This window comes from Trematomus bernacchii, unplaced genomic scaffold, assembly GCF_902827165.1.
Source record: "Trematomus bernacchii unplaced genomic scaffold, fTreBer1.1, whole genome shotgun sequence".
Lineage (NCBI taxonomy): Eukaryota > Metazoa > Chordata > Actinopteri > Perciformes > Nototheniidae > Trematomus > Trematomus bernacchii.
Window position 1 is genome coordinate 25,899,551 of NW_022987720.1, and position 14,789 is coordinate 25,914,339.

General features: G+C 40.6%; 1 protein-coding gene across 2 annotated transcripts; it reads right to left on the reverse strand.

Annotated features, from left to right (window-relative positions):
• Positions 1-811: 811 nt before the first annotated feature.
• Positions 812-14,021, reverse strand: atf7ip2 (activating transcription factor 7 interacting protein 2). 2 transcript variants are annotated; one of them, XM_034143094.1, is made up of 13 exons: positions 13,950-14,016; positions 12,933-13,171; positions 6,868-6,940; positions 6,609-6,740; positions 5,724-5,792; positions 4,945-4,982; positions 4,806-4,840; positions 4,663-4,718; positions 4,435-4,480; positions 4,108-4,181; positions 3,688-3,942; positions 3,394-3,587; positions 812-1,567 (listed from the first exon to the last, which is right to left on the reverse strand). In XM_034143094.1, exons 2-13 carry the CDS (start codon positions 13,157-13,159, stop codon positions 1,345-1,347), a joined length of 1,422 nt encoding a protein of 473 aa, XP_033998985.1. In that variant the 5' UTR covers positions 13,160-13,171; positions 13,950-14,016; the 3' UTR covers positions 812-1,344. The 2 variants fall into 2 exon arrangements, with proteins under 2 accessions (XP_033998985.1, XP_033998986.1); XM_034143095.1 differs by lacking the exon at positions 12,933-13,171 and having other exon boundaries at positions 13,950-14,021.
• Between the last annotated feature and the right edge of the window lie 768 nt (positions 14,022-14,789).

The window sequence follows — 14,789 nt, forward strand, 5'->3', positions numbered from 1 at the left end:
ACTTTTCTAATTTTGTCCGGAAGATTTAAACTTTAACGGACATCTTGACCGGCGAAAGTAACTGAAACTGAAACTCTGCCGCACGGTCCCCTCGTTCCTTGGAAGAGGCGGAGAGGTGGGTGTTTGTCATCTGCTGGTGGACTAACCGGAGATAATTACAGTGCTTGCCTCGACGGGGAGGGATTGCATTGCAGCGGGAGCAAACCCTTGCCTCGGGGAGGGAGAAAGAAAGCCACAGCGGAGAATAAACAGAAGGGTAACCATGGTAACCAAGTCTTCTTCGCTGCTTTTGTGGCAGACTACAGCGCCACTTACAGGTCTGGCAGCGTCTCCAGCACATTCGAATGGCAATGGCCGCGGCTGTCTCCTCCTGATTGGTGGAGTTGGCCCAATAGCCGTAGCACCACTTTCCTGACGTCAGTAAAGTGTTCAAATCTGGATCAGTTTTTATCAGATCCGTTGCAGCCCCTTTTTTAGAGATTTGGGTATGGAGGAAAATAGAGAGGGTTGTGTTTTCTGACACTTGGTGAGTTCCCTGGAACACCGGGGACACATATTCATGTATAAAAGACGTACAAAAGTGCATTTTGCATGATAGGTCCCCTTTAAAGCTCAACCTAAACAAGACCGAACTGCTTTTCCTTCCAGACAAAGGACTCTATTGCTGTTCTGAGTCGTAATGGTTTATTGCACTTATTGTAAGGCACATCAGCTAAATAACGTTTATGTTAATATAATACATGGCTTTACTTTGACCTGCTGGCAAGTATTCAAAAGTAGTTAATATGTTATATGAAGACACACACAAGTGTTAAAGATTTCTACTTTTTAATTCAACAAGTGACCATTCAGAACATACAATAAAACATTTACAACTTTAGTAACTCAATGAACAATAAAAGCTTATTACATTGTAAAAATATTGATCAATTGATCCCAAATAAGGCTTAACCACTTTTGGCTTAACCGATTCCTGCATAAATGGCCAGAAAAGGTGTACACATTAATACTGCTTCCATTGGTTATGCAAACATTGCTGGAGGACAGTAGGGGAGTCTCTATATACATTGGGTGCAATTCTATTCTATTTGATATTCCTTAAATAATAATTAAAAAACATGAGTGATTGCTTTAAGGCACAACAACAACAAAAATGATCTGTATCCTTTTGATGCTCTTTATTTAATTACATGTATAGAGATCAGAATCAGAATACCTATATTAGTCAAGTTACTAAATCCACAAGATACAAATTGTTTTATAAAAAAATAAAAGAAAATGCCAAAAGAAAAATGCAAAAAAATAAAATAAGGTCCTTCATGTGGAAAATCCTTGAAGTAGCTGTTATTGGTCTTTCTGGTCGGGTATGGTTGCGTTCACAACTGTACTGTATTGTCCGTACCGGCCAAACTTGTCCTTGCCAATGACAGCGACACACACCGTGTGGCCTGGCTTGTACTTACTGATCATAACACACATGGGTAGTGGGACGGCTGCCACCTCACCAAGGGCTGTCCAACTTGGAAAGACGCCGCTACCCTTTACCTTCTCCATAGTCATGAAGAGGCTGCATCAGGGACAGAGAGACAAAATGAAAATGGGTAAGCTGAGACATTTTATAAGGAAAGCTGTAGTCACTGGCTGAAATATGCTTCCATCTGGTGGTCACATGTCGACATAAGCAGTATATTACTCAAGACAGATGTGTGAAAAGACGGTGTGTGTGATTGTAGAGCTATGATGGTAATCGGCTATGTCAAGTGTTGTCCGAATCAAGCACTCTGCTTGCCAGATATGGTCATTTTAAATTGTTTAACCTGTTAAGCCCTGAGCCTGTTTTTCAGGTCTCAGGTTCGAAAATGACATTCCCAGAACAAATTACCATATCTTCCCTTCTAAAAGGGTTAAATTAATCATCTTTTTTCTCAAAGTAATGATAAACCTGTGAGTTGGATGTAGAAAAGTCAGAATCAATATAGATGTTTTTTATTTTAAAGAAAATTCAGATTTTACATAGTAAAAAACAGTAAATTATAGTGTCCGTCCAAAAATTCTTTTGTACTTAGTGAAAACTACCCTTGGATGATGGTAAAGTAGAATAAAAGCTTTAGGAATCCAAAGTACAACATATAATAAGTACCCTGTATCAAGATTGATGTAAAACAAGTGACATTTGACCTTTTTAGAGAGGTTTAGCCAAAAACACTCCACCTCTGAGGTGATTTGGGTGTAAATGTTTTTTTTCATATCTCTGGAACCCATTGGTCGATTTTGATGGTTGACACCTCTTTCTGACCGTTAGAGCCAATAGAATCGAAGGGGGAGTCCCCCACACGCACTCATTGTGAAAGAAAAAGGTGGGGGCTTTGCGCATGTCATTTTGCATTAGAGTGAAGCTACATTCTAGCTCTGACATCTAGAAACGGAATAGCATGGATTATCCGTTTTATTGATCATGGATTATCAGAAATCATTTCAAAGGGACACAGACACATTGGATTAACTTCAGCAGAGTTTTTATCGTTTTAATGCCATTGAAGACCACTTTGGAGAGACTACAGAGCCAAGGTAACCTTGTTAGCAATTTTAGCTACCTAGCGTCACCTGTTTTGATGTCTGTTTTTGTTTATAACGTCGCAAATCCGTATAATTGAGTGATAATGAGGGTACCCATCGATTCTGTGTCACCTCACGATGTGAATCGATGTCATGGATGTGGAGAAAAGATAAATAATAAGGTTTTGTGAGTGATTTTCGGTGCAGTAATCTGTTAGCATTTTTCGCTCGTTGCTAATTCAGAGGCTCAGTGTTAGCATTGTGGGTTTTTCTTTGAAAAAAAAAAAAAAAGATCAGTTAGATGAGTTTCTTCCCGTTACATGGATATAAAACATTCATAGTTTATTAAATGAACATGCCCTCAGACACTGTTTCCTGCAAGATGTTGCGGCAGTGCCCCGGTACCGGGGTCTCTCGGGCTTAACAGGTTAATGCCACAAGAGCTGAAACGAGTTGATTTATCAATTGGCCGATTGACACAAAATAACGACAATTCTTTTGATGATCGATAAACAAATAAAATCCTATTTTCAAACAGATGAACATCTGCAATTCACCAATTGTTTTATGACATTTTAAAAAGAAGCAATGGAAATTAACTGGCGTTTGCTATTTAAAAAAGGTGAATTCCTGCAGGATGCCCAATGAATCAGTAGAGATGATCTGCAGTAGTATCTGCATGTAGTTTACACACGTTTTACTACTTGAAAAAAATAAAAATAAATAGGGATTGGGTTAGTAGAGATGTGTTGTGTTGTACCATGTAGTGGAAACACGGGATTAGGTAGCAGGCATGAAACCTTCCTCCATAATCCCTCATCCTGTGCTGTTTCTCACCCGTAACTATCCATGGGCGGTGCTGCTGAGGGGTCTTTATCCTCCACGCTCCAGAGCACAGAGAGGCCGACGGGGTTCTTGATGAGAGCCACATTCACTTTCGGTCTCCCGGGGAGGTTGTATGAAGCCACCTCGATGCTTAGGATGGAGGGAAAGTTTGTTGAGGGCAGAGGAGGATACGAATAGAGTTCGTCCTTCATTGTCAGAAAAGGCAGAAAGGCAGAAATGGTGAATTTGAGTAGCGAACAATCAAGTGAGTTGCTATTTTGTTGTGCTAGTGTGAGTGTGTAATACCTGCTCGGTGTTCGTTGGATTGGGTCTGCTATGGTCACTAGAAAGATTTTCTTCTTTCACCATCACAGCCTTTAGTTCAACCGACTGCTTTGACTCCTCCACCGACTGCTTTGAGTCCTCCACAGACTGCTTTGACTCCTCCACAGACTGCTTTGAGTCCTCCACAGACTGCTTTGACTCCTCCACAGACTGCTTTGACTCCTCCACAGACTGCTTTGACTCCTCCACATCCGGCTCTTTCTTAATAAGTGACTCCTAATGAGAGTAATTAAAGACACAAAACATTAACAAAACATTTATTTTTAGGAAAGGAAATCTCATCTTTCCCTTGCTTGTGTAGATTGCTATTAGCTACTGATAACATACAGTATTTATGCCTAATCATATGGAAAGGATAAATCAAATAATGAAGCATCTTACCTTGCAGTCAGAAGAGCCGTTAGGAGTAGGAACCGGAGGAGGCAGCTTCTGTTTGGCTATGACAGCCTTCAAAGCTTAACACGGATTATTTGCAGTGACAAGTAACAGAAGGGACAAGAGAGAGTAGAAAAAAAGGGTGTGGTTATTAGTTCATGTAGTCGGTGACCCATATTATTTAATTTGGGTCATTATAGCAGCTTATCTCGTCAGTTTTTTCTCCATGCATGAAAAATAATATCATTAGAAGCTACATTAGTTTAAAATTGAGCTATTCGAACCTCTGCATGTATACATATAGATATATATAAATAAATCAAAAGCTCTTACATTCATTGTCTTCTTGCATCTTTGTTAATCCCGTTTTGGTGCTTTTCTGGACAGAGAGAAAGGTAAACCGCGATATTAGCAGATTTTGAGCATAAACCCCTCATCTTTTCAATGAATGAGCAAACTACAATTAACTGTGTGAAAATCAAGTCTTCTCCTTAACAAACAAGGAGGCATTTTAACATTTGTATTTAACAAATTATTCCGAGAAATGAACTGCATATTTACCATCATATTTAAGAACTCCACTCTCTTTTCCATGCTCTCAATGTCGCTTTTGAAACCTGAAAATGCAAATTGCATTGAACGAATACTCAACAATCCACAAATGCAAATATTTATAAAAGCAGGATTGCTGGCTGAGATCTTACCAGGTGGGATTTTCTTATCTTTGGCAGAGTCTTCCCTGCAGGGGTGAACAAAACATCAAAAATGTCTCAAAATACAAACCAAGCAAAAGTACACAGGTTCACGAGAGTTTTTACCACTGGACCCGGGTAATACACATACCTTTTAATCTTGACATTATCCAGAGATGGCTGTGGGTTCTGAAAGGCAATCAATTGTTTGGATCTCGTGAGGCAGTCTTTACTGTTTACATTTCAAACTGGATATAATAATCAATGGTACCTATTCTAACATATTCCATACAAACCCCCCCCCTATAAGCCCACTCTGTTCTGATTAGTCAACCACCGTTACAGCAAAATGACACCAGTAATGACAAACAGATGAGAATGCTGGTCTGGGTGCCGTGTTGGCGGGACGTTGCGGGGCTCACTGCTCCGCCCTTTGAGGCTTGAGGAGCAGACAGTGTGAGCTGGATTAATGGTGTCGTTTCCTGGTTGCTGCGTGGGGTCTGCGAGACAGCGAGACACCGCGGAACTCAGCCCGAGCACACACACACACACACCTGAGTGTGTGTGTGTGTGTGTGTACGGAGCGGCTGAGAAAAGATAAGGCTAAGTGAGTGAGTGTGTGTGTGTGTGTGTGCGGCGCTCCGCGGATTGGTCAACCTTCCCCGGAAGTAAAAAATGGAAAAAGAAAAATCTCCAACGATGCGTTCTGGGGCAGCATAGACACGTCTTTTCTGTGTTAGAGTTGTACTCGCTACAGGGTGTACTTTGAGGCATTGTGACTTTGCAGACCGTTTACATGCAGAAAAGGCTACATAACACACAAGGGGACGGGTAATAATAACCAAAAAAAGCATATGATGGGACCTTTAAAAAGATAGAACTGCATGAGCAAAAAAGCAGGGTTTGAAGTTGTGTGTGTGTGCATCAAACCTCTTTATGTGTCTTTGTCATGAAGGCGATGGCTGCTTCCGCTCTCCTGGTTACTGTGTTCATCCGCTCCTTAGGAAGAGAGAAACATTTTTCTGGTTTAAGATATACTTTATAACCAGTTAGGCTTTGAGACATATGCAGAATATATCCAAGTTTGGTTCAAAGACGTGGCAGAACAACAAATAAAATTCACACAAAGGTGATTTTATGATGCTGAGTGTAGCGTGTGTACGATTAAAGTGGATCCAATCTAATGGGTAAAAATTAGGAAGAACAACGGGTTAAGCTAGAAAGAAGAAGAAAGAAAGCTTAAAAGATTTACTTTACACACACTCCGCCAACCCTGCCTGAAACGCCTCCATGGACTGGTTTACTTCAATAACATAGTGACATTTCTATGTAACACTCGCGCTTGTTACAAGCCCCCAATAGAAGGGCTTGTAACAGCCTTCTATTGGCTAGCTCTCAAACACATTGTAAGTGATACGATACAGTGTTTCGCACAGAATTTAATTATATTTGTGGGGGCACCGCACCAGTAAGAAGAAAAAAAAAGATTATTATTTTGTATGAGATCCATTTGTGGCGGACGATATTTATTTGTGGCGTTCCGCAATGTATGGGAAACACTGCAATATAAGGGGCGGGGCATCTCCAAGGAGTTGACCAATCACAACAGAGCTAGCCGGATAACCAATCAGAGTAGCCTGGGCTCTCATTTCAGACAGAGGGTGAGAAACGGTGCTGCAGCACAGGCAGTATGGGAAAGGCATGTTAATACAGAGAGGCACAAAATACAAATATGAAGCTGAAAACGACCATAAGAAGGCCCCTTTAAGATAACAAAAACAAAGTAAAGCACGCTGAATCACTACTTTCACGAACCTCCAGTTTTTGGATGGAGCTTTTGTAGTCCAGTGATTCATCCTGCTCTTGAATCGTTCCTATTAAACCCAGCAGCTTGTTTTGTTTCTTTTTCAGTGCAGTTTGAACCTCCTGCTCGATCAGCGTCTGCACCTAAATCATAAAAGAAAGAAACTCAGAAACTGAAGGTTGATATTATTATGATGCACTGTAATCAATTGCAAATGTTATCATGCATTTTCTTTTAAACATTTAATAATCTCAAAATAATGTCTCTTACTTCAGATTGGGATAACTTGATCTTTTTCTTACTGGGTCCAGAGGAATCTGAATTGGTTGGTAACCTCTTCATTCTTCATATATGCATACAGAGAAACACACACACACACACACACACACAGAAACAGACATAAATAATGTCAAGATTCACTAGGTATTTAGTTGACATCCATCTTAAAGCATTTCTGTAATATCTGGCAACATAAATGATTAACCTGTCCCACCATGTGTCGCTTTGCTCTAGGGAACACCTCTAAGATCGTATTCATATTCTGTACAAACTGTGAAGTCCAATGAGACAAATGTAACATTTGTGATATTGGGCTATATAAATAAACATTGATTGATTGATTGAATGAAGATGAACCTTTAAAACCCTCATGACAAAATTGTTAGTGTTTGGAATTTGGATACGGAAGAGGCTTATCTGGGGTCAAACATTCCGAAAAACACACAATGTATAGAAGTAAAATGCCCCATCTTACATATATTACAAACTGTCATTTGCAGAAATGGGATAAAATGCACTGGAAAATAGGAAAACTACTTCTACTATTTATTCCCTAAACATGCCATTGTAGCAGACTCCAAATACATGTATCACCATTGTCTGTGGTTAAACACTAGCAACTCACTAATGTGTCTTTTTCTGTGATGGTTACTGTTAGTGCAATTAATGGCTCACCAACTTTAAATGTTAACACAGGGAGAGAGATCAATAAAACACAAACACAGATATGGTTGAGATTCATTATTATTCAGTTGCGCAACAACAAATAATAGAGTATATCACCTTGCTTCAACAGCAACCAATCGCGTAAATGCCCCCACGAGTACAAGTTTCCACCCAGCATATATAGCAGCTCTAATGAACGCACACTAATTTTCCTAACACACTAACATAGATTAGTTGATATGTTGTTATGTTCCAGATGTGGAAAGGTCACTATCTCATGACCTCTTTAAGAGTAATTAATACCCTCTCAGGATATGAATTATCCAATTGTCAAGACTTAACTGTATTATCCAAAACAGGGCCTCCTTGACCCTCCGCTCAGCCTAGGTCAGGGGTCGGCAACCCCTGGCACGCGTGCCACCAATGGCACGCGGCACCGTAACCAGTGGCACACTAGGAATAAGTGTACAAAATATTTATTTCATTTTTGGATCCTGAACGAGACCGCCGCCAGAGCGCGTCTCCCCGTTACCTGCAGAAGGAAGCCATGCACGCAACGCAGCCCCGCTCTCTTTAACTCCAGGCGACTTTCTGCCGCTTTCCTCCGTAATGCAGTGCTGATAGTTTCACCACAGAGGAAAGCACTTCACAAATTGCATTAAGGAGCTGTAAAAATGCCGCAGTTTTTGCGTGGCGATCGATATTGGCCGATACTCACTCTCTGCCGATCGATCGGTGCTCTCTAAAAAGGCTGATCGCGAGACGTAACATACATGACACTTTTCTCTGTGTGCGGCAAAACAAGCTCGCCAAAATCGCTTCACCAGTCTGGCAGTATTTTAAGGTGTCCGAAAATGACAATAAAATAGCAGTGCAACGTGTGTGAAGCAGAAATCCTGCAGCTCCACCCGCTGTGACGGACCGGTGAGCGGAGCAAAACACACAAGAGTTAGACCTAACACACTTAGCTATTTTATCTACCTTTGGAACTAGTTATAAATATATTTATTCTTCACTGTCACTCATGACTGGATCAGTGAGCTGCATGAGATACTGACAGGCTGTCAGGAGAGAGAGAGAGGGGGAGAGAGGAAAAGAGAGCGCTTCCGCTCATTTCTCCCGTGTCATTATCCAAAGTTAATGTAAACTTGAATAATGTAGGCTACTTAATTTGAATGTAACAATTATGTTGGTTGTTGTTTGTGGAAGCGCCAGTGAATGAGCCCCATTAACTGAGTTTTAAACATCACTTTTCACGAGTGTTTTCGTCGAGCTCTTCAACCCCCCCCCCGTTGATAATTCACGATCGTCGGCACGCTGATATCATTTTTTTTTTTTTTTTTTTTTTAGAATGGCACTTCATATTAAAAAGGTTGCCGACCCCTGGCCTAGGTAATTGCGGAAGGGACGATGGGGTCTCTCTGACCCGTGTTACCTTAATGAATAAGCGAGAAATACGCTGCTTAAGGAATCTGTCATAACAGTTACCTTCACACTTAGGCCCCGCTCACACGAGGCCGTTTGCGTTTTATGCACAGTATTCGTATTCAAAAAAGTCTTCCGTTCACATGCATTTGTTTCATTTAACGTGTCTGTTCAAACGAGGCCGCTGGAAACTCTGTAGTACATATGCTGGGACTGTAAGTGGCGCTGTACTTCCACACGAGACCGCTCGAAAGCTGTAGTACATATGGCGGGACTGTAAGTGGCGCTGTAACTTCCGCCACAAAATACACCAAAAGCAGCGAGTATAAGATCCCCCCCGGATGTGTGTGAGGCACAAACAAAACAAACAAACGAAGATGGCTGTTATTCGCGCAAGAAAGGAGCTATTTTCGTGGTCCGACGACGAGGTGGAACTTCTTTTAAGTGTAACACTTGAGTATAAGACGACAAAAATACAGGATAATGTAGACTGGGAGTCCTGCAAGCCTAAATATACGGAGATAGCCGACTTATTTCAGGCGCAATATCCGAGGACCCCGACTGAAAAGATTTCCCTCACGAGAAGAACACAATTTCACAGGGCCAGCTTACAGCGAAACTAAAACAGGTACAAGGGGACTTGTTCGACATGGAAGAGTCGTCGCCCGGACCCAAGTTCATCCCCGAGTTTGGAGCATTCCACGGATTTGCCAGAGTCGAGTAGATCCAACGGAACTCCTGCCAACTGCTGCGGTTGTGAGTCATCGCAGGGATCTGCTCCAGGTATGTTCATGATTTCAATCTTAAAGGGCTTGCTATATACTATGATGCAGTACCTTCCACTGAAAAACTGAACCGGTTTAAGCTTGGTAAAATTAGAAGTATTTAGAGCTGTTTTATTTGTAAAATGTATTGAGAGCTATTTCACACACATGCCTTTTGTGTTCTGTTATCTGGTGGCTATGGTCCTATTGTGTATTAATTCAAACTTTCTCTGGTTTATTATAGGCACGGCTGGACGGCCACAGAAGTGACCGCATGAAGAGGAAGCTTCCAGCTGAACATGCGGTGCAGGAAGAGCTGCGATTAAAAAGCCGGATGTTGGACTTAATGGAGGAAGCAACCAGCCGCAGCGTAGCCAGCATGGATCGTATGAACAACACCATGGACAACATTAATGTGACTGTACAGAATGGCCTTTCCCTGATGAGCCAGTTCATGCAAGTTCATACTAACAACAGTGGATATGGACACTTCCAGGTGCCCTCATACCCACCCCGAAGGCCACACACCGGCCACACCAAGATTAAACCCCTCTGTACCACACACCCCACAGCAACAATCTCCTCCATATTCATTCAGGCGGTCACTGGATGAGGAGGAGCAGTAAAGCAGTGAGCTTCTTTTTTTTTCACAGCACTTTTTGGTCAAAGGAAGTCAGTAAACATTTTTATTTTTAACTCCACCAGACTTTGTACAAATGGAGAATCACTTTTTTTTTAAGCCTTTTTTTTTTAGCTAGCAAAGGTATTTTTTTCCCTTTTACTGTGTACACATTTATAAATAATGTTATTAATAAAAAACCTTATTAAAATAAAAGAACAGTCTTGTCTTTCATGTAAGGGTCAATGTACTCCGCAAGCACTCTCCTCACTCTCTTTCCTTCTCCCTCATTACAGTCAGTGAGATATCTATATCAGTGTGTGGGAGGCTGTAAGTCCTTTTCACCTTGTAAACCTAATTTTGACTAAATACACCACATTTATGAAAAGTAACCCCCCCCCCCCTAGTGTCAAATATCTGAACTGTGATATGTCACATTGGGCCTTAATGGTAAAGCCCAAACTATTGTTAGGCATATATTATAGTCTCAGATATATAAAAAACATGTCTATGAAGTGTTTTGCTCAAAATACCAAAAAAAATACCCATTATAGCCTCATTCCCTTCTATTTCATCTCTGGAATCAATATGATCAGTATTATGCATTTCACAAAGAAAGTTTGCATTATGATTTTTATGAATTGTATAAATTCAACTTTGATTCAACATTTGCTTATATTACTTTTACTGAAAATCCTCAAATATTGGTTAAAATACTATTTAGAGAAGGGAAGGTAACACAATCTTAACAGGTTAATATAATAGTTTTTTACTACAGTGTATGTACTATGTTTCGCTAGTGGCCAATACAGTCTGAAAATACCATATCAAAATGTACGGTTCTTTTACTATATGTGTAAATAAATACGGTACAAAATATATATGGACAACCTGACTCGGTAGAATGGGCCATATAACTTCATTCATGAGGATGATGACATTTGTTGCACATTAAGTTCAAAGAAAGTCTGGAAGTGGTTGCAGCCAATTTTATTTTTAGTTTCACACTTTTGACATTGGAGAATCACATAGTTATTTGCTTAGTTTCACACATGTGACATGCATTAAAAAGTACTAAAAACAGTTAGGATATAATACAAAAAATCCTGTAACAGTCCTCAGATTTAGCAGCCAGGTACATATACCTAGCCAGGTATATGAATATTGTACAGCAGCCTGTCGCTGAAGGAGCTGCACAGTGAGGACAGGGAATGTAACAAAGAATGTTTATCACATCTTAATAAACACCTTTAAAAAAAATGTACAGTCTATGTACATACATGGTATGGCCTCCTCTTCGTCCACAATCTGTTTTTTCAGAGCAGGGATCTTTCCAGTTTTTAAGTACATGTTTAGCTTGGAATTAGCAAAGACCCGTGCATCATGCACACTCCCAGGCCACTTTACCACGACATCCATGAATCGGTACCTGTAATCACAGACAGCCTGTACATTAAAGGAATATTTTCCTTTCCTGTTGATGTAACTAGTGGAGTCGTTAGATGGCTGCTTGATTTCGATGTGGGTTCCGTCCACTGCTCCTAAACATTGTGGCATGCCATGTGTACAATGGAACCCCTCAACCAGATCCGCGGTCTCGGGCTCAGTAAAAGGCAGCTTGATGTATTTTGGACCCAGGTGGATGGTGATCGCTCTGCATGTCTCCCTAATAATGAGGGACAAAGACGGCGGGAAACTCCGAAGGCGTTAGCAGTCTTCCGTAGCCTTCCCTCGTCGCTCAGGTAATAAAGAACCGCAGCAACCCTTTTCAGTGGATCAATTGGCGCCCTCATGTTTGTAGTTTTCTTCTCGATATATGGGCGCAGTTCTTCAGTCAGGGCAACGACAGAGGCTTTGGACATGCGGAAGTTCTCCCTCCATTCATCGTCCACGACAACGCCATTGACAAAATTGTCCCACCAACTGCTAGTTCTGCCCGGTCTTACCCAAAACTTTCTCCTGGTCGCCCTTCTGGTTGTTCTCCGCGGTGGATTTAGCCACATGTCGTGTATGTGGTTCTTCATGTCCACTAGTTGCTTGTGGTTGTCGTAGAAGCACCGTAGTTGTAGCACTAACATATTAATCATGGTCAGTAGCGTCTGGAGCACAACAGCAACCCTGTGATCCGCCATTCTTGTTGTTGTAGAAACAAATCAGCAATGAGGCGGGGGAGAGGTGGGAAGAGGTGCGAAGAGGCGGGGCTGTCGTTATTTTTTCAGGCAATATTCGTATAGAGGCGATTAAACGGACTCGGTTGACCCCCCAGAGCGTTTCGTTTGCAAATCTATCCACCTTGGGACCCGTTATCGTTTGTGTGGTCAGTTTCTATCGGCCTCGTCTAAATAATAGGGCTATACGCACGCGAAACTATGCAGATACAAGCTGTTTTCTCCTCGTGTAAACGGCGCCTTAGACAGTAAAAGCTAAACAGTGTTAGTGTTTTACTATGGCAACATTAAGCAGAAGGGCATGCTGATACTTGACAAACCAAACCGCTGTATGTACGTAGATTAAAAAACTGGCAAGATACAAATATTTATGAAGCTGTTCTGCAAACAGAATGCTCTTGAGGGTTAACTCACTTATCGAGTAGAGTAAGAGCCAACTCTGCATCACTTTTTAATCCTTTTGAGGCCTTCACTTCACTCCACGTTTCAAACGCTGATCCAATGTTCACTCGAGCATCTCCCGCTAGCTTCGTTTGCTTTGGAGAAGACAGTCTAGGACTCTTTCGTTTGGGGGAAGGTTTAAACGTCTTCTGATCTGCTCTTGAGCGTGTGCGAGGAGTTCGATCTCGGGCATCTGCCATTATGTAACTATACTAAAGAATGTAGAAAGTGAGAGAGGGAAAGGACACTGTCATCAGTCCATCACCTGGCATTAACAACAGCCACTGTTAGATCTGTTTCTGTTGTCAGACATTATTGGATTAGTTTCAGCTACATCTCTATACTGCAAGAAAACTACTTTTTAGATATCTGTAACAAAATAACCTGGTAAAGAACATTAAAATGGAAATCCATGGTTTTAGAGAAGGTATTCATTATATTATTATAGCCAAATATAACAAACTTTTACAAACTGTGTTGGAGAAAATACTGAATGTACTAATTAAAAGGACAGAGGTGCACATGATAACAAAGGCCAAACTGTAACAGTGAGTGTATATGACAGGATGTATGATTACCTAGAAGAGTGTCAGGACACACTGTTTTAGGCACCTGATAGCTATGTGATTAACATGATGATTCAGCCTCTAGGGAGATAGACATATGACATGCATGATTATTTCTGACGTGGGCCTCAACTAATTTGAACTAAACATTGTTTACTGCTTTGAACCGGTATTCCTCCATCTTGTGACTGTGATACACCCTCTCTTGTATATAAGCATGTGAAGGACACTGTTCGGGGAATTAGTTGTACCATATGCTGTATGAGATAACTACTTCCATTCTTGCAAGGATAATAAATACATGTATCATGTTTTAAAACTCAAGCCAGTTTTTCCACGGTTATGGCCTTGTACACAACACACAACACGGCCAGCTTCAATAGTCCATAGTGTGATTTCTTTCAATATTGGTTATTTGTCTCACCTTTCAGTATGTGCAGTAGGCAAGTCCTTAACTTCTTTTCAATGTTGCAAGGAATTCTGTAAATGCAACACTAACACAGAAAATAGTACACATTCAGAGCAATTTATAATGCAAATTCCACATTTCTGCATGTGTCCAATGGCTGCATCTACCTACTTTATGATAACATCTTTCCATACAGCAGTTGCAATAATCTGATTAATATTTATATTTGAAGTCAACTCTGGTGTCACACATACATGATGACACTTCAAAAAGTAAATTTGGATCTCAGTCTGACTACCGACTACAATAGATTTAATTTAACACAAATCAGTGTGTAATTTAAGTTTGAAATATATGTATTTAGGATAAACCCCTTGAGATAAAACATCTCGTTTTCAAGGGGGACTTCAAATGTAGCACAAAGAGCAACACAGCAAAAACGAAATCAAGTCCCATACAAGCTGCATACAAGACGACTACAAACACAACACAACAATTAGAGATTACACATTTGAACATAACTATAAGGCCACAGAGAGGCGAGGCCATGAACCAATGCATTATACATTGTGTTACCCTTGTTTATGTAAAATATATATTCTTCAGTCATCCAAAATAAATCATAAACTGATTTGCTCAATTGGATACCCTCTATTTTTAGGTCTTATTTTTAATACAGCAATAAGCTGGTTACACTTACATGTTCTTTATATAGTTGATGGAAAAGAAAACATGTTAAATCATCATCATTATTATTATATACTTGCATTAATATTAAATACAATAGAGCTGCAATCTGAACTTTGTTATTACGTTTTATAGTAAATTGTCATTCAGATTCATTAATACTTCTGT